This window comes from Kryptolebias marmoratus, linkage group LG19 (assembly GCF_001649575.2).
Source record: "Kryptolebias marmoratus isolate JLee-2015 linkage group LG19, ASM164957v2, whole genome shotgun sequence".
Lineage (NCBI taxonomy): Eukaryota > Metazoa > Chordata > Actinopteri > Cyprinodontiformes > Rivulidae > Kryptolebias > Kryptolebias marmoratus.
Window position 1 is genome coordinate 20,252,328 of NC_051448.1, and position 22,751 is coordinate 20,275,078.

Consider the following 22,751-nt stretch of genomic DNA (forward strand, 5'->3'; position numbering starts at 1 on the left):
AATCATCAAAATTAAATGAAATAAACATTTGAAATATATGAGTTTGTATGTAATGTATGAATATAATATACAAGTTTCACTTTTTAAATGGAATTACTGAAATCAATCTACTTTTTCATGATATTCTAATTTTATGACCAGCACCTGTATGATGGATTTTAATGAAACATTCAGAAGGTAAGCATTTGATATACATCTACAGCTGATTAGCTTTTAGAGTCAGTCCAATTCAAGATGGCAGCCACAGCTAATTGACATTAGCCAACACAAGAATGGCTCTAACTCCGTTATTTCCCATCATCTCAGTTTGAAGCCCTGGCATGAAAGGCGGAGATTGATTTGCTTTTTTTTGTTGTTTCCAAGTAATGCTTGGCCTTTAAGTTTTAGAGACGCACTGATTCGATTTCCCAGTTTTTCCTGACGATTCTTATTTAGTTCGATTCAGATTCGATTTTTTCCTAAAGCTGTTAGAGAGAAATTCAGTAGTCTTTAGTTTTGTTTAACTCACTGGTTTTGGCGGCAGTGGCTCAGGAGGTAGGGGTTTGTCCTGTAACCGGAGGATTGCCGGTTCAAGCCCCTGCTCCGTCCGTCTCAGCCTTTATGTCCTTGGGTAAGACACCTCACCCACCTTGCCTACTGGTGGTGGTCAGAGGGCTAGGTGGCGTGATGTGGTGGTGCAATGGCAGCCTCACTTCTGTCAGCCCACCCCAGGGCAGCTGTGGCTACAGTGTAGCTTACCACCATCAGTGTGTGGATGTGTGGATGACTGACTGTAGTGTAAAGCGCTTTGGGGTCCTTGGACTAGATAAAGCGCTATACAAGTGCAGGCTGTTTACCATTTTGTCTGTGCAGGACGTGTGTAAACGGTTCTGAGGTCACCAGTCCAGTACCGCTTCATCACGGTTACAGAATCCTGTGGGGAAACAACCACTACTTCAGGTCGGTTTAGATGAGTTAAAAGTTTTTATTTTTTTAATTTCTCACACTATTACATCATTTCATAACCAAACAAAACCAGCTTTTGTTCTTTTCCTACACCTCTTTGGATAGAAGGTTAAATTTTAATGCAAGAACAAACCCCTCACTTTTTCGCTTCCTATTTTTAAACTTCCTCTTCCTTTCGCCTACACCCTCACTCCACCTGCGTACGCACAGGATCAGCATACCAAAGCACAAGCTCCAAGCAGCGGCTGAGGACGAGGATGGTGGAGCGGCCATGAAGAAGTGCCTGAGCACCGACCAGCTGGAGGTGGATTTGGACGCGTGCAGCGATGTCTCCAGCGAGCTGAGCTTCGGCTACGAGTTCGCTCAGGCAGAGGTCATGATGAAGGGGATGGGCACCAACGGTGAGTCACAGTGAGGTAACTCAACGCAACGAGAAGTGGCGTTTCAGGTCACTGAGCCTGTGGAAGTATGACTAGGCACGCTTTGTTGTTGTCGGTGCATTATTCATTGTTTTACGCAGCGAGTGGTTCAGCCAAACATGCACAGTCATGCAGGACGCAGTGGGAGAACATGAGTCAAACTTTATTTATGAAAACACACGGCTTATGAATAAAACAAACCTGTAGTTATACTAAGATGGAGAAGTATCCACCCCCTTGGTATCCTTTCTGTTTCTTTGCTTTACAAACTGAAATTTGATAAATCTACACAAAATACTTCAGATTAATTAAGTAAAATGGGGATAAAACAGGTGGGTCTGATTTAAGTGTTGAATCATTTTACAGTACATATAAACTTGTTCTGATGGCCCCCAGAACCAACACCAGTCTAACACCTCAAAGTAGTGAGGGCTACCACCAAGCAAGGGACATAATGAAGGTCAAGGAACTCTTTACACAGGTCAGAGACAAAGTTATGGAGAAGAACAGATCAGAGTTGGTTTATGAAAAAAAAAAAAAACCCTAAACATCTCACAGAGTTCCAATAAATCTATTGTTAGGAAATTGAAAAAATGATGATGCCACCACAGCACACCGGCCAAGAGAGGGTCGTCCACCGGGTAAGGAGGGCATTAATCAGAGAAACGTCCAGGAAGCCAAAGATGAACCTGGCAGTGTATCGAGATACAGACCTCAGTAAACCTTACTAAACCTTCTGCTGTAACAAGACTCCACTGGTTTAAGGAGAACCAGTTCAAGGTCCTGGAATGATTCAGTCAGAGTTCAGACCTCAGTCCAACTGAGAATCTGAGGTTTGATTTAAAGATTGTTGGACACAAGCAGCACCCATCCAACCTGAAGGAGCTGCAGCAGTTTGGTCAGGAAGAACAGACAAAAAGACTTTTGCTACCCACAACGATGAGCCTTGTACAACCTCAAACTGAAAAAACATTTGTAAATCATAAAAAAAGAATACTGTACTTTCCGCACTATAGGGCACACTGCATTATAAACGCACTGTCAATGAATGGTCCATTTTCAAACTTTTGTCATATATAAGGCACACCGGACTGCGCCTTATAGTCCGGAAAATACGGTAATACATTTAAAAACTGCATCTAAAACACAGTTTGCGCAACTGTTGTTTCCTTTTATTTATTTTCAGACCGAATGAACCCAAGATAATTTCTATTTTGTCTCATTAACCTAAATGTAATAACACACATCCATTCCTGAGATTATTGTACTTTTGTGCAATAGTTACCAAAACATATTTTTTTGTATTATGCTTTTTTATGCTTCTTTCTGAATTGTTGTTGTTGGTTTTTCACGTCAACAGTATTAGAGTAGATTTGTCTTTTCCAATTAGCAACAAAAACATTTTACCAGCCTTATCTGTTGTTGATGCCAAATGGTTGTTTATACATGAAATATTTAAAGCCCAAGTTCTTCCAGTTTTGAATGTTTACAATCAAACGCCCTATGCTTGGCACTTTTTCTTGGTTTGTTGGAGAATGGCGATGCTTTATCAGCCCCACTCTGCCTGCCAGGAGGCAGATAATGAGCTGAGAGCTGTGAAGCAGTTCCAGCTTCTTTGGGTTGACTAAACAACAACACAATTAGAGTTTTGGGATGGCTTGTTCCTCTGAATCTTCCCATCCATCTCAGTGAAGCAGACATGAAAGGAGCTTTTATTGACTGGCACATTAATGTGGGCTCATTTCATTTGATGGAACAGAAAGTTTCATTACCGCTCTTCATCTTCTCTTCTCTGTTAATCGCCATCTGTCCTGTGGGTCCTCCTCCTCCTCCTCCTCCAGACCCCTTGCAGTCGGTGTTGCAGACTCTGGAGAGGCAGCACGAGGAGGAGAAGCGCTGTGCCCTTGAGCGCCAGAGGCTGATGTACGAACAGGAGCTGCAGCAGCTCCGCCAGCGACTCACCCCTGAGAAGCCCTCCTCCCTCCTGGACTCATCAGGCCTCCCGGTCAGCGCCGCTGCCGCCGCTGCCGCCGCCGCAGCAACGTCACCCAGCTCGAACAAACGCGTGCGGCGCTGGAGCGAAGACAGGTGACTCAGCTCGTTCCGTGTTTCCCAGATAAGTCCGAAAGAAATCATTACCTGGACACACTCGTACAACTTGTGTGCTTGTGTTTTTTGGTGCAGGGAGGCCATGATTACCCGCAGTCTGCGGCGTTTGCAGGAGCAGATCGTTCGGGCCAAACTGTTGGCCCAGGAGGCCAGCTTCATCGCTGAGGAGCTCAACAAGAGGACAGAGTACCTGGTCACTCTGCAGATACCTGCAGCCAACCTGGACGCTAACAGGAAGGTAAGATGTGTGGATTTTCTTACTTCACAAAAGAGAAAGTGATAAAAGTTGCTGCTTAACGTTGAAACTGAAGATACATTTATGAATCATTGACAGCTTTTTATTTCTGAAAACCAAAATAGTGTTACAATGAGAAACAGGACTAGAAATGTTAAATTCCAACATCCATCAACTTTCTTCTCTGAAGCCTAACAGTAATTTGGGATTTTCTTTTGTAAAAATCGAAGCTGACCAAAGGCTTTCTGTTTGTCGTATGAACTGTATAAAAAGCCTGAAGAAAATCAAAATCAGAGGAAATATTAAAGCTTCTGCCATTCGGGTCACCATGGTAACCACACACCTCTGTCTCTCACTCACTGGCAGCGCTCTTAATGAGACAGGCAGACAGAAGTACAGAGTAAAAAGTAAGCCTCAGTCAAACTATGAGTCGAACTTCAACAAATCTTGAAGCGTGTGGTGTTTTGGTCGAACCTTGTGGCAGGAGCGTTTGGTCGTTGCACGGGTCATTTATTTTGTGGCTGCAGTGTTTTATGCTGGAGGTATGATAAGACCTTTTACTTCCAGTTTTACAATACAATGGAAGTCAATGGGAGTTTGGATGTGCTCACTGAACTCTGCAAGGGTTTGAGAGAAAACTTTAAGTCCTATTTAGTGCATCAGGAAAGCATTTACAGAACTTCCCTTTTTCCACATTATGTTACAGCCTTATTCCAAAATTTATTGAATTAATTTTTTTCCCTTACAATTCTACACACAGTACCTTATAATGACAAAGCGAAAAAAAGGGTGTATTTGCCATGATACTCATAAATGAGCTCATAATGTTTCCACTAATCATCCTTCAGATACTTCTACAGCTTGATCGGAGTCCACATGTAGATTGTAGTAGATTGGACATGATTTGGACAGGCGCACACCTGTCTTTATAAAGGCCTCACAGTTGACAGTGCATGTCAGAGGACAAACCAAGTCATGAAGCCCAAAGACTTGTCTATAGACCTCCCACACAGGATCGTATCTGGGAACACATCTGTGGAAGGGTACAGAAAAATGTCTGCAGCACTGAAGGTCCCAGTGAGCGCAGTCGCCTACATCTTCTGTAGATGGAGGAAGTTTGGAACTGCCAGGACTCTTCATAGAGCTGGCTGCTTGACCAATCTGAGTGATCGGTTTAGAAGAGTCTGAGTCAGGGGGGTGACTCTGAGAGAGCTCCAGCGTTGGGTCTGTGGAGAAAAGAGAACCTTCCAGAAGGACAACGTTTCTGCAGCACTCCACCATATCATATATATTTTTTCTTCTGAATGACCTTATTACATTGTTGTAAAGGCACATTGGGTGAAAGAAAACTATAACGCCGATGTTTTGATGTAACTGTAAGAAGAGTAAAGCAGTAGAAAGAATTGGTTTGCACAAAGAAGTTGGAAAATTCAGCCAATTTTGAAGTTAGTGGGACATCATCAGTCTCTGAGTCGAACATTCTATGGTAAAATTTCCAAAAATGATAAAACTTAAACTGCGACTGTGTAAAAGGCCTTAAAGATACATGAAGTCCAAATTTCTGTGGCCCGTTTAAACTTTGAATGATGTTTCCACTGTGAGGTATGTCTGGGCTGTAGACTGTGAGTTTTTCCAAATAATGGCCGAACAGTATCAGTGATTCAGTGCTGTTGCATTGGCACCCTTAATAGGTAGAGGTTTTATGTTTGCCGTGATGTTTGGAGGTATAACATCCCTTCTCTGGTTAGTGTGAGGGCTTTTACAGCCAATTAAGACAAAGAAAGCCTCCCTGTGTTGATGGACGTTCCTTGTATGTCTACCTTTCTGTACAGGTGAGTTTGGGCAGGATTTAGGTAGGAAGTTTCAGACCTCTACTGGTGAAAACACTTTAGTAAAGCTGCTTTCAAAACCCATCTGTCGGTGCAGTTTGTTAAACAGCAGTAATGTTTCCCTGTTACCACAGAGAGATGTGGTTCTGAGTGAACCCGCCATCCAGGTCCGCCGTAAAGGAAAAGGGAAGCAGATCTGGGCTCTGGAGAAGCTGGAGAACCGCCTGGTGGACATGAGGGACCTCTACCAGGAGTGGAAAGACTTTGATGAGGACAATCCTGTGAGTACAGAAATGACCTCTGATAAAAAAAATATAAAATTAGACTAAAAGATGTGGAATTAAAACCTGACCGTGTTTGCTCTTTGCGCTTTTCTTTCTCCCCCGATCCAGTTGATGAGGTCCTATTTCAAACGGGCCGACCCGTTCTTCGACGAGCAGGAGAACCACAGCCTGATTGGTGTGGCCAATGTCTTCCTGGCCTGCTTGTTCTATGATGTCAAACTGCAGTACGCAGTGCCCATCATCAACCAGAATGGAGAGGTACGAGCCCACCGAGGGCTTATGTCCAGTTTCAGCACACCAGTCCTTGTTTCCTGCCTGTTTATGAACATTTTTCCACTTTTAGCACCAAAGTGGTTCCACATCTAGTTTGGAGCCAGAGTTATTTACGCTACAGTGTTCTGCTAACTGTTTATAAAACATAAAAAAAACCTGTGAACTGATGAAGAAGCTCAGGTGGAAAATACAAATATTAGCATGGCTGGATAATTTTATTTTTAACACGTTTAAGTCCAGAATAGAACAGAATTTTGTCCAGTTTGACTTTTTCTTTTGCACCAGATGAAAAATCTGCAACTATTTTGAGAAAAAAAACTTCTCAAACACACGTTGAAAATTCAAGCAACAAGACTTGTGACGGAAATTAAAACCCTGCAAACGTTTTGAGACATTTAGGAGTCTCTCTTGGGGAAGGTGTTCATCAGCAGTCACAGCCCAGAGAGATGCCGGCTTCAAGTTCCCTTCACACTGAATACTGACCCAGCCAATTTCTCCACAAAATACACAATCTATTAGTAAACCTTGGTTTTAGATGTATTATGTCAAATCATTCATATAGAAATATCAATGACCTTTTCCCAGTTACAGATTATACAGAACTTAGAGCAAACATACTTTAATGAACACAGACAAATAGATCAAACTTCAAAAAGCTCATCATTAGCTGTCATTTCTTACACCTCACTCAGCTTTTAAATGAAATTTTTTACATTAAAACAGACAAAAACCTGATCATACAGAAATTAAAACTATATATTGTTAGAGAAAACTTCACTAATTAGGCTCAGTCCCAGACTAGAGGGCCGGACCGAATGAAATCTAAACGTTATCTTTGGGGCCGGATGAAATGTTACAGAGGGCCGGATCTGGCCGGCGGGCCTTGAGTTTGACACGTGTGTATTAGTACATGTCTGGATTGTGGCAAATTTGGAAAACCTCCTTCAGTGTAAAGACAATCACTATGTTAGATTTGACTAAATATGTTTTTCCTGCTATTTCCTTACATCCTTAAGACACTCTCCTGCACCCTCATTATGCTCTATACGCCCATCCTGGGATGATTCACTCAGATCGTGTCAGGGCAAACGGGACTCTCGTCACATATATGCTGCCACCATACTCCACCCAGGACCTCGACATGCTGCCACCATGATAATAAACCACCACAAGCTTGCTACAAAGTTTTGTGCATGCTCTAAACCCTACACAACCTATCACACTCTATTATGCATAATGGAGGTCAGTTCATTCTTAACACTCCCCTGAAGACCTGATCAAAACCCTCCAAAGACCACCCATGTTCTGGCTGATTCTTTTTATGATAGCAGAGGCGTGAAGTGGACCTATACGATGAACTGAAACGGATCAAATAGGAAAGTTACAGAGCCCATAAAAGCAGGTTGGTGGAAAAATAGATTTCAAAATAGTTTCTCTTAACACAAGAAACCTATCTGGTGCCTCAGGGAAACATTCTTGTGGGCACGTAATATTATCTGGTGCACATCAGATAGTTTTCTTGTGCACAGAAGGAACTTTTTAGCGCGCACCAGATAATCCTCTCAGTAGCCTGGCGAGCTAAACGTCCCTTAACTCAGACTACTATGGCTTCAGAAGAACATATATCCACCTTCCTGAAAACACAAAATATTCCTGATAATGCCATCCAAAAACTCAATGAAGATAAGGGAAATTATATAACTGCAGTTAAATGTAATTTAAGATCAAAATATAGCTCAATAAATCTCCTTTTTCACTTTCAAACTAAAAACACAGATGCCTAATTGCCCCTGGATATTCTCTCGTGCTTAAAAATGGTTTATTAGCATCAAACACTTTTCTGGTTACACGTGATGATATTGCAAGATCACCAGAACTGTTTTCTGTGTGCAGCAGATAGTTTCTCATGCACAAAAGAAACCGATTTAATTTTTTATTTTTTTTCACCAACATTCCCTTAGGGGGTTTGTAGATGACTTAAACACAACTCCTTCTGAATGATACTTCTTTTCTTTTTTTTATCTACATCAGCTTTTATAAATGTCTTTTTTTTAAAACATTAAAATATTTCTAGGTGTAATTAGCAAATGTTGTAAAGGTAACCTGCTCTGTGTGTGTGTGTGTGCGTCAGGTTGCTGGTCGCCTGCACGTGGAGGTGTGGCGAGGCACAGAGAGCTCCGAGTACAAAGGCGTCGGACGTCCTGACACTCAGCTGATCGACACAAACGGAGAGTCTCAGGAGCGCAGACTGGACTGTGTGGTGAGAGGAAACAAACGCCGTTTTATCTTTTTTCCCCTCTTAAATCTAAAATAATAATAATAAAAACATTTAGGGGATTTAGTGACAATCAGTGGCTAAAAGCCTTTTTGGTTTATGAATCATGATCTGGTACTGAGCTGCTGAGGATGAAGATGGGGACAGTGGGAAAACGGTTTCAAAATAGCAATATGTTAAGGGGTATAGTTTAAATTTTGTGGTTCTGGTTTGTGTTTCTTATGGTTTCTTATCATGGGGGTCTTTGTTTTTGCAAGTTTACCTTCTATGTTTTTTTACGTTTTTTCACATATGTAAATTCTTGAAACAACCTTATTAGGCTCTTTAGATTCTTGTGATTTCAATGTTTGGATTTGTTTCTATTCTCTAGATGCAGTCAATATTATAAAGCCGTCAGCGATGTTGGATCCTGGGATTTAAATGATCTGAAGTTAGAATAAATTTTTATTGTTATTTCTGCCTAACCTCCATGTCTCTCCGCCAGGTGAAAATCCTCCAGGCCACCGGTCTGCCTCGCCACCTCTCCAACTTTGTCTTCTGCCAGTATCTCTTCTGGGGGCAGGAGGAGCCCGTGTTCACCGCTCCAGAAGTGGCGCCGTTCAGCTCATCGTCTGACTCCAGAGACCCCCAGTGCGCCGTGGTCTTTGACAACACCAAGGTGGAAGCTGACCACGATCAATATGAAAGAGACAAACAGATGAGGGTTGGAACTGAACCGTTCGTCCTGGGTTTTTTTTTCTGTCCTCAGGAGCTGTCCGTTCCATTATCAGAGGACCTGGTGGAGTTTCTGGCTGAAGGCGCGGTGGCTATTGAGGTTTACGGCCACAAACAGGAAAACCACCGCAGGAACCTGGCACTGTGGGACCTGGGAGTGATTCAAGCCAAGACCAGATCCCTCAGAGAGAGGTCCACTCACACAAACACAGCAAAAAAACATTTTTACACAAAAATCTGAGAACAGATTGATAAAGTAATTGCGAACATCCAGTTGATGATAAAAGAATAATGTAACTAAAAAAAACTGACTTGATGAAAACTTGATGATTTTTGTGTTGGTGCTTAGAATTAACATTTCTATCTGGAAGGAGAAGAACAGCTAGAACAATTATAAATAACAGGTACATAACGGCACATGTATTTATACCAAACTGTCACAGGACAGAACGCTGTGCAATCAGATATCGTATTATCCGCACTATAGGGCGCACTGGATTATAAGACGCTCTGTCAAGGAATGGTCCGGACTATAAGGCGCATTTAGCGAAACAAAACAGCCCCCTGCCTCTTCGGAGAATACTGCACCGATGTAAGCGTCAAGTAGAAACGCCTCCACTGTTCGCTCAGGTCCGTGCGCGGAGCCCTGCGTGACTATAACTGAGTCTTAATGCTGCAAGCGGAGCGACTTTGTAGTTTACCACAGTCGCACTAAAACATTACGACTTCTTACATATATAAGGAGCTCTGGATTATAAGGCGCACTGTCGTTTTTTGAGAAAATTAAAGGCTTTTAAGTGCGCCTTATAGTCCAGAATATACGGTAAATATTCTAAGCCAGTATCTCACAGGACTGCAACTGTTGAAACTAGGTGGCGAACACATTCACAATAGAATCTCCAAAATGTCTCGAAAGCCGAGGACAATCCTTTCTAAAGCACTCTATGTCAAAGCAAAGCAAGAAGGGCTCGTTCAGATGCAACACAGGAGCTGTTTGTTTCTAATCAGCTGTGTGGAAAAGCTTCATGTTCCCGGTGTCCCACGGCGGCAGAGGAGAGCGAGAGATGGAGTACGGGAAGTCTAAAGGGTCCTATTTTGTGTGTTTTGAAACGCCCCCTGGTGTGTTCCATTTGTGCTCCCAAGTCGGGAAAAAAAATAAATAAATAAACTGAAACGTCCCCCAAAGTCGGAATTCCAACTCCTATCAGAGATGTGAATGAATGTCAAACATGCCGTGCAGGTGTTGTGTTTGACTTTTCGTGTGTCCCTCGCAGGTGGAGCGAGGTGACCCGGCGCCTGGAGCTGTGGGTGCAGCTGCTGGAGCTGAACGAGGTGGGAGAGTTCACAGCTGTGGAAGTACTTCCTGCTAAGGACGTCCGCACAGGAGGAATCTTCCAGCTCAAACAGGTGTCCTGGAGCTTTGATCGCCTTCGCTCTGAATTGGGACAGTGTTAGTTGTTTTAGAGGGAAATAACGTTTCCTGCCGGGTTTTTCCACCTTAACGTTTCCCTCGCTGCACCTGCTGTCACCGCTGCACCAGGTACGGTCTGTAACTGTTCTCTGATTTCTGCAAACGTCAGGGTCAGTCCCGTCGGATCCGGGTGGAGGTACGTTCAGTGGCAGACTCGGGCACCATGCCCCTCATCGCAACCTCCATCCTGTCTGTTTCTGTCGGGGACGTAAAGGTTCAGCAGATTCGAGCTTCCAAAAACGAGCCACGTTTGGTATGTCTCCCCCTTGTTTTAAACACTGCTCCTGTTACTTTAAATTGGAAGAAAGCCATTTTGGTGGAAAAGTTTAGCACATTTCCCACACATGTGACATCTTACTGGTTGTAGATGACTCTTTGAACAACCTAATTTTAGAGAAATCGTTTAAATCTGAGAGGACAGGTGAGAAATCTTAACTTTTCCACAGAACCCCACATCAGAACCATCCAAATATCCCCTTTAATAACCGAAGTGTTCGAGTCTTTAACAGTTTTTCTCCATCCCTAAACTTTAGGATGGGGGTGAAGAAATGGACAGCTACCAAGTAAGGAGTTTATGAGTAAACCATCTGTATTTGTAGTTCACCGGGGACAGACTGTGTGTGTCCAGCTGACATGAGTGTGTTCCTGTGTGTAGGAGGTGGACCTGGAGAGGATGAGGGAGAAGTGGTTGGTCACACTCACCCAGAGGCAGGAGTATCTGGACCAGCAGCTGCAGAAGATCGTCTCCAAACCAGGTAACTCATATTTGCCGGAAGTGATCAAATCAATACACCACCACTGTTAAAGCACCATCACCTCCGTCCGCCTCCGTTAGCGTTTATTCTTTTAGCTGTTGACTAAATATTGGGTCGATCAGTGAGAGAAATCTCTCTGATTGGCTGCTCAGTGCATCAGTTCGGTGCACAAGGAAAGGAGTGGCGGAAAAACGAAATCAGGGGTTACCAATAAAATAGGTGCTATTATTATTACATAAAACTAGCCTCACAGTCCTGATGTTGAAGAGAAAATGTAATTTCTTTCATTAACAAACTAGCATTTAAGCATTAGGGTTTATACACAGCATTTATGTGCACATGATGAGAAGCACAAGCTGTTTTGTTTTGGAAACTTAAAGTTCTGTCAGTTTTATTTATTTTTATCCATTTTCATATTAGCTAACATTCCCTGGTTTTGCTTTGAAATGAAGTTGTAGTCTCTGCAGGAGTGTTACATGAGAAGAACTTGACAAAATGAAATGTTAAAGACGATACAAATGTTAAATAAGACAATTTGAAACAAATGGATAAACAGGTTGTTGACAGTGAGTTATGGATTTGTGTGTTCAGCATCAGTAATGCACAAAGCAGAAATAATAATGTTTTGGGGACATTTCCGGCCTTCTGAATGAGAACGGTTAAAGTTCTGCATCAGATTGTGTAAATAAGCTGTCAGACTCAGTTTAATCCTTACATTAAACATTAAAATAAAATGATGTAAAACTCATTAAATCAACAGATTTGTATACATTTACAAAGATCATCAACTAAATCAACTTATTTTGTGTCATCTACTTGTTTCCAAAACAAGCAACACTTTTCCTTGTGATGGAAGAACCAACTCTTTTTGTTGTTTTGATACAGATGGCTGTTTTATTAAAATGTTTTTAACTCTTAGCTGGCCTTCGGTACTCCTAGTTAGCCTTCCAGTTACCTTTGGTTTAGTTTTTCTTGGCTTTTATCAAGTCTGATCTGTTCAGCTGAGGGGTTTTAATCCTAGCTCAGTTTATGTTAGCTTTCATTATATCTTAGTTTGGTTTTCCTCAGTTTCTCTTTAGTATGACTTGTATTAGATAAGCTTTACTCTGTACTTTTGTGTCTTATTTAGATCATCTTAGCTCATGTGTTAGATATGTTTAGTTTCACTTTATATTGTTGTGGGTTTTCCCAATGACTCTGTATTTTTTTTGTTTTCATGATGTAAAACACTTTGAACCGCCTTGTTGTTGAAAAGTACTATATAAATAAATTTGACTTGACTTGACTAAAAGATTCAGGAACAACCAGCTCTGATTGTTACCAAAAGCAGGAAACAATCAACAAGTTTCCTTGTTTCCTTATAGAATAATATACTACTGCCCTCTTCTGGGCTTAAACGATGTGTCCTCTTGTTTGATTCTTAGCTGCACATTTTAACCAGCAGTTTAATTGTCGTGTGTTTAAATGTTTTTTTTTCTTTTGTTGTTGTAGTTGTTTTTTTGTCAATATGCTGGCAACATGTAATACTGGGGTCCACTGTTGCTGTAAAGGAGCCCAAAGACCAGAAAGCTCCATCTTTTTGCTGGTTTTTTATTGTTGTTCTGATGTCATTATTTATTTTTCCTGTTTGCTCAGACAAGTCTGAGGATGATGTCGAAAGGGAATCTCAGCTGCTTGAGTGTCGTCTGACCCTCACTGAAGAACGAAACGCCGTTTTGGTCCCATCGACTGGAAGTGGCATCCCTGGAGCACCGGTAGAGAGGTGTGTGTGTGTGTGTGTGTGTGTGTTCCGGATGCTGACTTTGTTGGGACCAGTAGACCTAAAGGGGCCTGGTTTCAAAGCTCTTGGTCAGGTTTAAAGTTTGAAATGAGGTTAGGGTTTGGTGTAATAATAAGGACAGCTGCTTTTTTTTTTGTTTTTTTTTGTAGGAGGACTTTAATTTTTAAAGACAGCGTTCAGACTTTGGAGCCTTATTAAAAAATCCTTTCAGCAGCGGTTGGAGTGTTCAGACTGCTACTTTATACTTGATCTTCAATACGCTTCAGGTGAACCTAGACCCAAGAACTGAGCTGAATGAGAGCTCGACATTTTGTGGCAAAAGTGAGCATGTGCGCCTGACAGAGAGCGCAAGGTGACGAAACACCCCCGCACCTGAAAAATAAATCCGAAGGTCATCGAAGGTCAAAGGAAAAATGTTCAGCTGCTTTTTCAAGGGTTTCTGTAGATCTGTCTGATCTTTTATTAAAAGAACTTGACAGGGTTAACTATAAGTGTTGACTAAAGTAAAATAACAAGTCTAAAGCGTTGCCCCAGATCAAAATCATTTCCTTTTACCAAATTTCGTTAATCGGGATCCTGTGGGCACTGATGAGGATCTGAAAACTTAACAAGTCAGTGACTGATGATAAAAACTACAGAATCTTTAAAGAAATTTAGAAGGCCTAAATCCCTAGCCAACATCAACTTTCTTCTATACAATTCAATAATAATGTGGGATTTATTTTTGGAATAATCTAAGCTGACAAAATGCGGATGTTTGATGAATAACCTGTATATAAAGAGTAAAAAGAACTAAAATCAAAATAAATATTAAAGCTGCTGCCAGTGGCTCATTAGGGTCACCATGGTAACCACACGCCTGTGTCTGTCACATCCTGACAGCACTCCTTATAAGACAGGCAGACAGAAACGTACCGTAGAAATAAAACCTCAAACAAGCAACTACTGTGCCAAAACTAAAAACCGTTTCGACCTACAAGAGGCAGAAGCGTGTGGTCGTTACACACGTCAGTGTTGCTGTTTCTGCGGTGTTGTTCTGTAGGAGATATGACAAGTCAAAAAAGACCCTTCACTTCCAGTTTTGAAAAGAAACCAATGAACTCAAATGTACTGGAAGTCAATGAGCGTTTGGGTGTGGGCACTCTGAGGGATTTAAGAGAAAATCTGCAGCAGTGAGAGACACACTGGTGGAAAAAAACCCCAGAAAGTTTATGTCTTAATGTAAAATCTGTGTAAGGTTTGGGGATTTGAGTGGAGTTTGTTTAGACAGCATCGTCACAGTAAGATGAACATTCTGTGGTAAAATCTTAAATAATACAGAGCTGCAGTGGCTTGGGAGGTAGGGGTTCGTCCTGTAGGGTTGCCAGTTCAAACCCCTGCTCCGTCTGTCTTAGCCGTTGTGTCCTTGGGCAAGACACTTCACCTGCCTCACCTACTGGTGGTGGTCAGAGGGTTCGGTGGCACCGGTGTGATGGCAGCTTCCCTTCTGTCAGCCCGCCCCAGGGCAGCTGTGGCTACAATGTAGCTTACCACCATCAGTGTGTGAATGTGTGGATGAATGACTGTAGTGTGATAGTGTGAAGTGCTTTGGGGTCCTTGGACTAGATGAATATACAATTTTATATATATATAGCTATACATGTGCAAGTTATTTACCATTTCAATAAATAAATCCGTGACTGTGTGAAATGCCAAAGGACCTGATTAAACTTTGACTGATGTGTTTTACTGTGAACTCGGGGTATTCTCAGTAGTTTTGCCAAACCCCGTTGTCGTGGACGAGGAAATCTTTTGAAGTGACCTTAAATTGAACTCTGAACTCCGTTCATACTACGACCAAAAGTCACAGCATAATGCCACCAGATGCAGAGCATATTTTGGTGTATTTTTTTGCCTGTTTTTTCCAATTGCATTGGCACCTATTTAATTATTTAAAAACATTGTTTTTGCTCAGCTCTGTTCGGAAATGTTAAGCAGCTATTAGAGAAGAAATGATCTGGTTTAGCATCGCTCTCTTATGGACCGTATCGAGTGAAGCATTCCTCAAAGTTCTTTTGTAAGTGATTAGCATCTTCTGAGGTGTTGAGGGAGCCGTCGAGGCTTCTGTTTCAGTGCCTTGGTGTTTAATCAGAGTTGTTTCACAGGGTTCCTGTCCCTGGAATGGAAACACACATTCCTGTCCTGTTCCTGGATCTCAGTGGTACGTTATTCTCTCCGTCGTTGTTGAAACTCGAGTTCTTTTAAAAGAACAAAAGCGATAACGTCGTTTCTTCTCCCTCCAGCCGATGACTTTCAGTCCAGCCTGTCAGCCCCGCTGGCTGGGGGTCTCGACACGCTGCTCAGTGGGGAAGATGAAGACGACTTCTTTGAGCTTCAAATTGTGAAACACTTCGATCCACTTGTAAGGCCACCCTGTCCGTTTTTGCATCTTTCTCCCTCAAGTTTTCTACCAAAACTAACAAATGCAGCCTGATTGTGGTCCAGGTGAAGGTGGAGGCATCCTGGGACTCGACGGTCCACGAGTGTCCCCAGCTGAGCCGCGCGGCGTCCCCTGACCACAGGGTCTACCTGACGGTCCACGCCGCGGTGCAGCTGAGCCACCCGGCCCACATGCAGCTGGTCCTCAGGAAGCGCATATGTGTCAACGTCACGGGGAGGCAGGTGAGGCTCCATGAGCGGCACGCTTCCTCGCACAACTCCTACACACAGAGTCGAGCTGGTCTGAGGAAATGCTGCTGTTTGTTTTGGGTGGCAGGGTTTTGCTCAGAGCCTCCTGAAGAAAATGTCCCAGCGCAGCTCCATCCCCGGCTGTGGAGTCACGTTTGAGATTGTTTCAAACATCCCAGGTGTAAGTACCAGACAGCAATCTAACTAAAAACTAAAACTGAGCAAACAGCGGGAACTACACAGCACAACACTGTTTTTATATCTAGAGTAAAATGTTTAAACAGGATTTTTTTTAAACAAAGGTACAACTGCTACAACAAAACGTTAATGTCAGTAAGTAACAGTCTCCACATTTACTACATGTGATAAAACAGGTTTAACCTACAGAACACAAGAGATTTCAGACTTTTCAGTGGTACCTTAAATGCATCATTAGGCCCTTTGTTTTCAGCTCTATTTGCTGCTTTTTAAAGCGACACAGATTCATTATCGGCTCTTCAGATTTTGGAATTTTAAGTAGAAAGAGCTTAGCGGCCACAGTCGACCTGCTGCTGCTTTGCAGAAGTGATGACAGGAAAATGAGCGCTAGCATCTGTTCTGGTGATGCTTTTTTTTTTTTTGTTCTTAAAGCAATCTGACATTATGTCCCAAACAATGAGGATATTTTGGCAGCGAGTCAGTTGAGCAGGAAGTTGTCTGGGACTACATAACTGCACTTTCTATTTTTCCAAAGCTGCTGAAGGAGATACGGGGGGGGATGACAGAAACAGAAGAATAATAGCCAGATGGTGACAGAGGTGCTGCAATGTTTATGCTTTGGCACCCTTAATAAGAATAAATGGAGTTGTGCCAAAACATGTCTACAGCTGAATTTTTCCAAAAAACTTTAAGAATCTAAAGAACAGCTTCATAAAAACAGGTGCTGCTCGCCGTCAGCTTCGTTTTCACATTTAGGATTTTAGTTTTTGATTCTAATAGAAGCTTGAACAACAGTTTAGGCTGCAATAAAACTAAAACTACACATAAATATATTAAAATTGAAACCACAGAGTCATTGGAGGTCCTGGCGCTTACATGTTGCACCGTTGTCCTTGCAGGACATCCATGGTCCAGAGGACAGGGAGCTGCTGGCCCGGCTGGCTGCCAGCGGCGAGGACGACCCGTCAACAGACAGCGAGGCAGCCATCGAGAAATACCTGCGCAGCATCCTGGCTGTGGAGAACGTCCTGACTCTGGACAGGCTCAGACAGGTCACTGTGACTGTTCTTTGAGATTTCTTTAAAAACATGGAAATTTTCTTTTCAGTTTTACTCTGATGCTCCCTTAAACCTGTCCTCCAGTGCTCGAAAATGTTTCATTGGATCTTGGCTAAGAAGTTAACCAATAAACCCAGCTAATTAGTGGTTAGAGAAAAGTTTCAGGAGTGATTTGTGACAAAAGGGTGGCAGCAAAGGTCAAAGGAAAGGTTTACAAGACAGTGGTGAGAGCAGCTATGTTGTATGGTTTGGAGACAAAAAGACAGGAGACAGAACAGGAAGTGACAGAGCTGAAGATGCTGAGGTTCTCCTTGGGAGGGACGAGGATGGACAGGATCAGGAATGAGGTCATCAGAGGTACAGCACAGGTTGAAGGACTGGGAGATAAAGTTAGAGGCCATACTGAGATGGTTTGGACGTGCAGAGGAGGGACAGAAGGATGTTAGAGACAAAGAGGAGACATATGGATGCAGTTAGAGAGGACATGGAGGTAGGTGGAGTGAGGACAGAGGACGGAGAAGACAGAGTTAGATGGAGAGGACGACTCACTGTGGAGACCCCTGAAAAGGGAACAGCTGAAAGAAGAAGACAAAACATCCAATCAGAGCCTTGTTCACACAGTTTTTTATGAACCAGACAACTATAAAATCATTTAAACACATTTCTGTGTGTGTGTGTGCAGGAGGTGACTGTGAGGGAACAGCTGGCAGCCAAAGGAAAAGCTGCTCAAAGCTGCCTGAGCTCCTCCAACATCAACAGGGTGAGTCTCATTTCAGCACCAGAGATCTGCTCCAACATTCAACGCTCCTTTGAGTGTCAAAGGTTTAGGGTTTAAAATATGACGATCAGATGTCGGTGAGACCTCTGCTTTGGCTTCTTTTATTTCCAGAAAACCGCTGGTAGAGATTAGAAATCTTTTAGATGTTTTCAGCATAGTTCACTGCGGCAGGAGTAACTGATCTGTGGGCTGGGTTATTTCCTGGGACTCTGTTGTAGTTGGACTTATTTTCTTGCTTTTGTTATTACCACCTTTCTGCTGTTAACCTGCGTGGCTAACGTGTAACCACCTTCTAACCAGCTGTCAGCCAGCAGCCTGGACCTCTGCTCCTCCTCTCATAAGTTTGGTGACTTCCAGGTGAGGAACATGTTCCTACTAATTCTTCCACTTACAAAACTTCTCATTTTCAGGCAGATTTCTGTCACCCGCCACTGAAAGGCAAAGGACGTACATTAACAACTGATTAACTTTTAGAGCCAACCTCATTTAAGATGGCCGCCTCAGCTAATCGATCATAGCAAATACAAAACTGGCTGTAAGTCGGTCAATTTTGGAGATATTGAGCTAAGTTTTGGTGTGGTAGTAGCTGAAATTCATCCCCAACGCATCCTCCAAGCTCTAACTGATTGAACAAGATCTTTTCTGTAAAACTTTGCAATCAAATATTGTTGATCTATTAATTCTAATATCTCACCTAGTTTTAGCTCAACAGTTAGAGACATTTTGGGTTTGCAAAGGTGGACGAGGTGTGGCGACCATCTTTGTTATTAATAGTTTTTAACAAGGAAAACATAAATTAAACATAAAACCTAAAGCTTTATCAGGTCAGTGCTCCGTGTACACATCCAGTTAAAAAAGAAACCTTAGAAGGGGGGGTGGGGGGTGGAGGACAATAATAGTACAAACAAACAAAGCAGAAAACTAAAGTTCATGAATTATATCTTTTCAAACCAGCGTGTGCTCATCTGGAACAGTCTGAGGATCACTCCGGCAGCTGGGACATACATCAGTCTGGTCAGACTTTATGTACAGTCTTGGTGATTGTACTATTAATATGTGTGTGGCGGCCATCTTGAACCAGGTTGACTCCAGAAGTTAATCAGCTGTAGATGTACATCCAGGGGTTACGTTCTGAGAGTTTCATTAAAGTCTGTGCTCTGACTCATGAGATGTTTTTGTTAGTAGACAAACAAACACACGGATGTAGGCGATAAATACATTATCGCCCACTTTTCATGGTGGCAGGTGATAAATTTGTCTTAGCTGAGTGTGTAAAAGCTTGAACGAGCTGCTGTCAAGAGGCTGTATTCTGCAGCTCCGCTTGGTCTCAGATAATCGCTGCTAATGAGTGAAATGCTCCTTTAAGTTGCCTTTTTGTCACCCCTCCTGTGTGTGCAGGGCTCAGAGGGCCACCAGGACCCTCCAGCTTCTCTGTCCAAACGCATCCTGCCCAGTTCTGTGTCCCAGAGCCTGAACCAGGAGACAGGTACGTCTGATAAAACGTTATCTTCTAAAGGATTCTTCCCGTGGCTTTGAAGTATCTCTTCTGCTTTGCTGCCTTTCATGTCAGTCAGCTGGCATTTCTTTTTACCACTACTTTACTGGATTTATCCTTTAGCTCTGGGTCTTACTTTGGCTCTTTGTATTTCCCCACTTTCCCTTCTGCTTCAAAAACCTTATCTTTTGTGCTCTCGCCCCCTCCCTTGTTTTCTCCGGATCTTCTCTTCATCAGTGCATTCAGGCTTTGCTGCGTCTTATCTCCCTCCAGTGATGGCCGTACCCAAGCTGCTGATGTCTCTGCTTCCTGGTGGGAAGGAAGACAAAGAGCAGACAGCTGTCCATCAGCAGGTACACTCAGTCAGTCATCTCACTCTGCGCTGCGTTCAGACTCCTTCCCAGCTCGCCTGCGTTATCTAGGATCTGGATTTCACGTGCGTCGCTGCAACTCGAATCTAAATATCTTCTCCTCTAATCAGCAGCTAGTCCATTTTTTTTTAGTTGCCATGGAAACAGGGCTTATGAAGATGAAAATACAATTAGTAAATAGTGCATAAATGCCCATGAAGACGGGTTTTCAGAAAGAAACGAACAAGAAGTAAAAATGTGGACCTGTGTGCGAGACTCCCAACATGATTTTGGGATTTCTAACAGAATCCAAGTCAAACACAACATGCTGTTATCATCTGTAGTTTAAAACAGAGGTCCCCGGTACCAGGCCGCACAGGAAGAATAATGAACTCACAGTATTTCCGTTTTTTTATTTTCGGAGTCTGAACGACATTTATTTTGAAAAATGACCGGATTCTCTCCACTACATCCGTCTATGAGTCACTCTTGATGCGTGTCAAAACGCTTATCCAGGTCACGTGATACGTTACGGCTAAAAACAAACCCACAAGCAGCAAAATGAGTAAAAAATAAACGTCTCTGGAAGCCCTAGATGGGACCGTCTGGTTACTGAGAAACAGGCTCAGGGCTCCCACTGATTCAGGGTTATGGTGAGTTGTATTCTTCGTGCACTTTATATTTGTGGTGTCTCTTTTGTGGTGTCACGTCTTACAGACGTGAGCTTTCAGAAACAAATCAAGAGACGTGGAGCCAGCGGCGCCGGATTTATTTTTCAGGTGCGGGGGTGTTTCGTCACCTTGCGCTCTCTGTCAGGCGCACATGCTCACTTTTGCCACAAAATGTCGGTACTTTTAATCACAATCATCAGATCAAGTGAAAAAGCTTCCAACAAGAGTCTTTGTTTTGAAAATGGAAATAATTTATGTAGCGAACTGCAGCACTCATGAATATGTAGGTGCTGTTTTCCACAGAGAGGAGCAGATCGGTTTTTCTCTGTGTTTATCAGTGTTAAAGTGTGTTGTTAATGAAATAAACAGCTTCTCTTTGTCTGCCGCTCTCTCATCGTTACACATCTGTGGTGCTGAAAGCCCACCGGCTGCTTTTCACCTGGGATTTATGTTTATTAGGAATGATGATTAGTGGTAAAACCAACTGCTTTATTTTATTTTATTTTATTATTAACCTTTATTCAACCAGGCAAACCTCACTGAGATCACAGATCTTTTTTTCAAGAGAGGCCTGTGCCTGAAGGCAGCCTAAACATGCGTGTTTTTAGACATAAATGATGACCATAAAAAACGTCAACACTGGCACAAGAGCGCAGTTTGGCACAGCGGTGCAGAAGCAAACGTGCGGTGTAAGCCAGTCATTTACACGGGAGATGGCGAGGAAAGCAAACGACTCAAGTAATGTAGCTTTTTTAATCAAAGTCAGAAAAGTAAAAAGAAAAGAAAAGTCTTCTGTTTTGTCCTAATGTCATTGAACCGTTTTTGGAGAACTTCTGCTGACTAAACAACCGTTTTTTTTTTGTTTTTTTTTACACTATCTACCATTGTGTTAAAAAGAAAAGAAAAAAGCAGAAGTCACTGAAAAGTCAGTCACACAGGCTGTGTGTCATCACTACATCCCATCATGAAGCTGCAAAGCCAGGGGACCTTGTCACATGTCGACTGTTCCGGCTCTGCTAAGGTGCACCAGCGTCGTGCTGATTCTAACCCCCCTCGCCTCCTCAGTCCGTTCACGTATTGAAGGTGTCTCAGTCCTGACTTGTAGATATTTGTCTTCTTTCTCTCAGTCTTTATATAAGACTAAATGTTTTCTTTCAAACCCCTCAGATTGCAGAGTGCACACATCCAAACTCTCATTGACTTCCACTGGATCTGAGCTCTGAATTTTCTCTTCAAAACTGAAATAGAAGTCTTTTTAAGTCGTTATATCTCCTACATAAAACACTATAGAAACTCAGATGCTTCTGCCACTTACTGTTCAGGTGTTTTTTCATGTCTCATAATTTTCACACACTTTTTGTTTGAGGCTTAATTTCTACTCTGAATTTTGTCCGACTGTCCTATTAAGAGTGCTGTCAGGGAGTGACAGACACTGATTTGTTCACCATAGTGACTCCAATGAGCCTAATGAACAGAGACAGAAAGTTGGTGGATGTTGGACTGGCCCCTTTCAGACTTTCTCTAATTTCTTTTTTCGATCTTTCTTCAACAAATATCACACATAAAAGTCGTGTTTCATTCGGAAAGTTGATTTAAACCGTTTTCTTATGTCTATTTTTTTAAGAGTTACTTTTTCTTATCAGAAGACTGAAAAGGTAACCTAATAATCATTAATATTTGTATATTTTGTAAATATAAAACAGTATACTACATATATAAATATATTGTAATATTCTGGCCAAATAATCAAATGAAATGAAGACACGTTATAAGAGGGTAAGGGTTTTTCTTTTTTAGAAACATCAGAATTATTGATCACTGAGTCAAACAAATAAGAGCTTTGACCTTTTCGATGTCGGATTAGTAACTTGGAAGAAGAGGTGAAATATTTTTATGATGTAGAAATGATAAAGGCAATAACTTTTGATTTGACAGAAATGTATTTTATGTATGGAAAATAAGGATGATGTAGCCTTTTGCTTTGTTTACCAAACTTATTACCAGGCCAGTTATTTAGGCAATTAGTGCAGGACAGTCGGAATTTTTTCTGAATTAAAACCAGGTTACTGTGGCAGCTTAGTTCAGAATGTAATCAGAGGTGTTACTCACGCGGTGTTTAGTATTCTTATCATATCGGAGCTTCTGCATACAATTATTTCTGAGACAAGAGCACAGTGTGAATAGAGCAGAGTAGTTAATTAGGTGCTCGTGAACCCTGTCGCTCAGAAAAACATCCCCCTCCCGCGCACCTTTTGCTCCTCCGATCATGTGCCGCAGACACCCGGGTGCCTGTAGCGTTCTCGTGGCAGCCAAAGATTGCAGCATCTGATTTGACTGATTAGCACCTCGAGCCGTCAAGCGAAGCTAATCATGGGAGGCACGTGGCGTAGGGTCGGCGCGGGGAACCCGTCAGGCCTTGTCGGCTCATTGTTCGAGGCCGTTGGC

General features: G+C 42.4%; 1 protein-coding gene across 5 annotated transcripts in view; it reads left to right on the forward strand.

Annotated features, from left to right (window-relative positions):
• The window catches only part of LOC108245475 (kinesin-like protein KIF13B), a 51,264-nt gene that overhangs the window by 19,445 nt on the left and 9,068 nt on the right, over nucleotides 1–22,751 (forward strand). For 2 of the 5 annotated variants that reach the window (XM_017432409.3, XM_017432412.3), the window contains exons 17-39: nucleotides 853–939; nucleotides 1,156–1,346; nucleotides 3,206–3,452; nucleotides 3,549–3,711; nucleotides 5,672–5,818; nucleotides 5,930–6,079; nucleotides 8,226–8,354; nucleotides 8,854–9,027; nucleotides 9,118–9,275; nucleotides 10,358–10,490; nucleotides 10,664–10,807; nucleotides 11,088–11,117; nucleotides 11,210–11,309; nucleotides 12,945–13,071; nucleotides 15,234–15,289; nucleotides 15,372–15,490; nucleotides 15,574–15,750; nucleotides 15,845–15,937; nucleotides 16,854–17,006; nucleotides 17,695–17,772; nucleotides 18,091–18,147; nucleotides 19,189–19,276; nucleotides 19,523–19,638. In XM_017432409.3, coding sequence (XP_017287898.1) covers nucleotides 853–939; nucleotides 1,156–1,346; nucleotides 3,206–3,452; nucleotides 3,549–3,711; nucleotides 5,672–5,818; nucleotides 5,930–6,079; nucleotides 8,226–8,354; nucleotides 8,854–9,027; nucleotides 9,118–9,275; nucleotides 10,358–10,490; nucleotides 10,664–10,807; nucleotides 11,088–11,117; nucleotides 11,210–11,309; nucleotides 12,945–13,071; nucleotides 15,234–15,289; nucleotides 15,372–15,490; nucleotides 15,574–15,750; nucleotides 15,845–15,937; nucleotides 16,854–17,006; nucleotides 17,695–17,772; nucleotides 18,091–18,147; nucleotides 19,189–19,276; nucleotides 19,523–19,638 — 2,917 coding nt within the window. The remainder of the gene's footprint in view (nucleotides 1–852; nucleotides 940–1,155; nucleotides 1,347–3,205; nucleotides 3,453–3,548; nucleotides 3,712–5,671; nucleotides 5,819–5,929; nucleotides 6,080–8,225; nucleotides 8,355–8,853; nucleotides 9,028–9,117; nucleotides 9,276–10,357; nucleotides 10,491–10,663; nucleotides 10,808–11,087; nucleotides 11,118–11,209; nucleotides 11,310–12,944; nucleotides 13,072–15,233; nucleotides 15,290–15,371; nucleotides 15,491–15,573; nucleotides 15,751–15,844; nucleotides 15,938–16,853; nucleotides 17,007–17,694; nucleotides 17,773–18,090; nucleotides 18,148–19,188; nucleotides 19,277–19,522; nucleotides 19,639–22,751) is intronic. The other 3 variants (XM_017432414.3, XM_017432415.3, XM_025009609.2) reach the window with 3 other exon arrangements.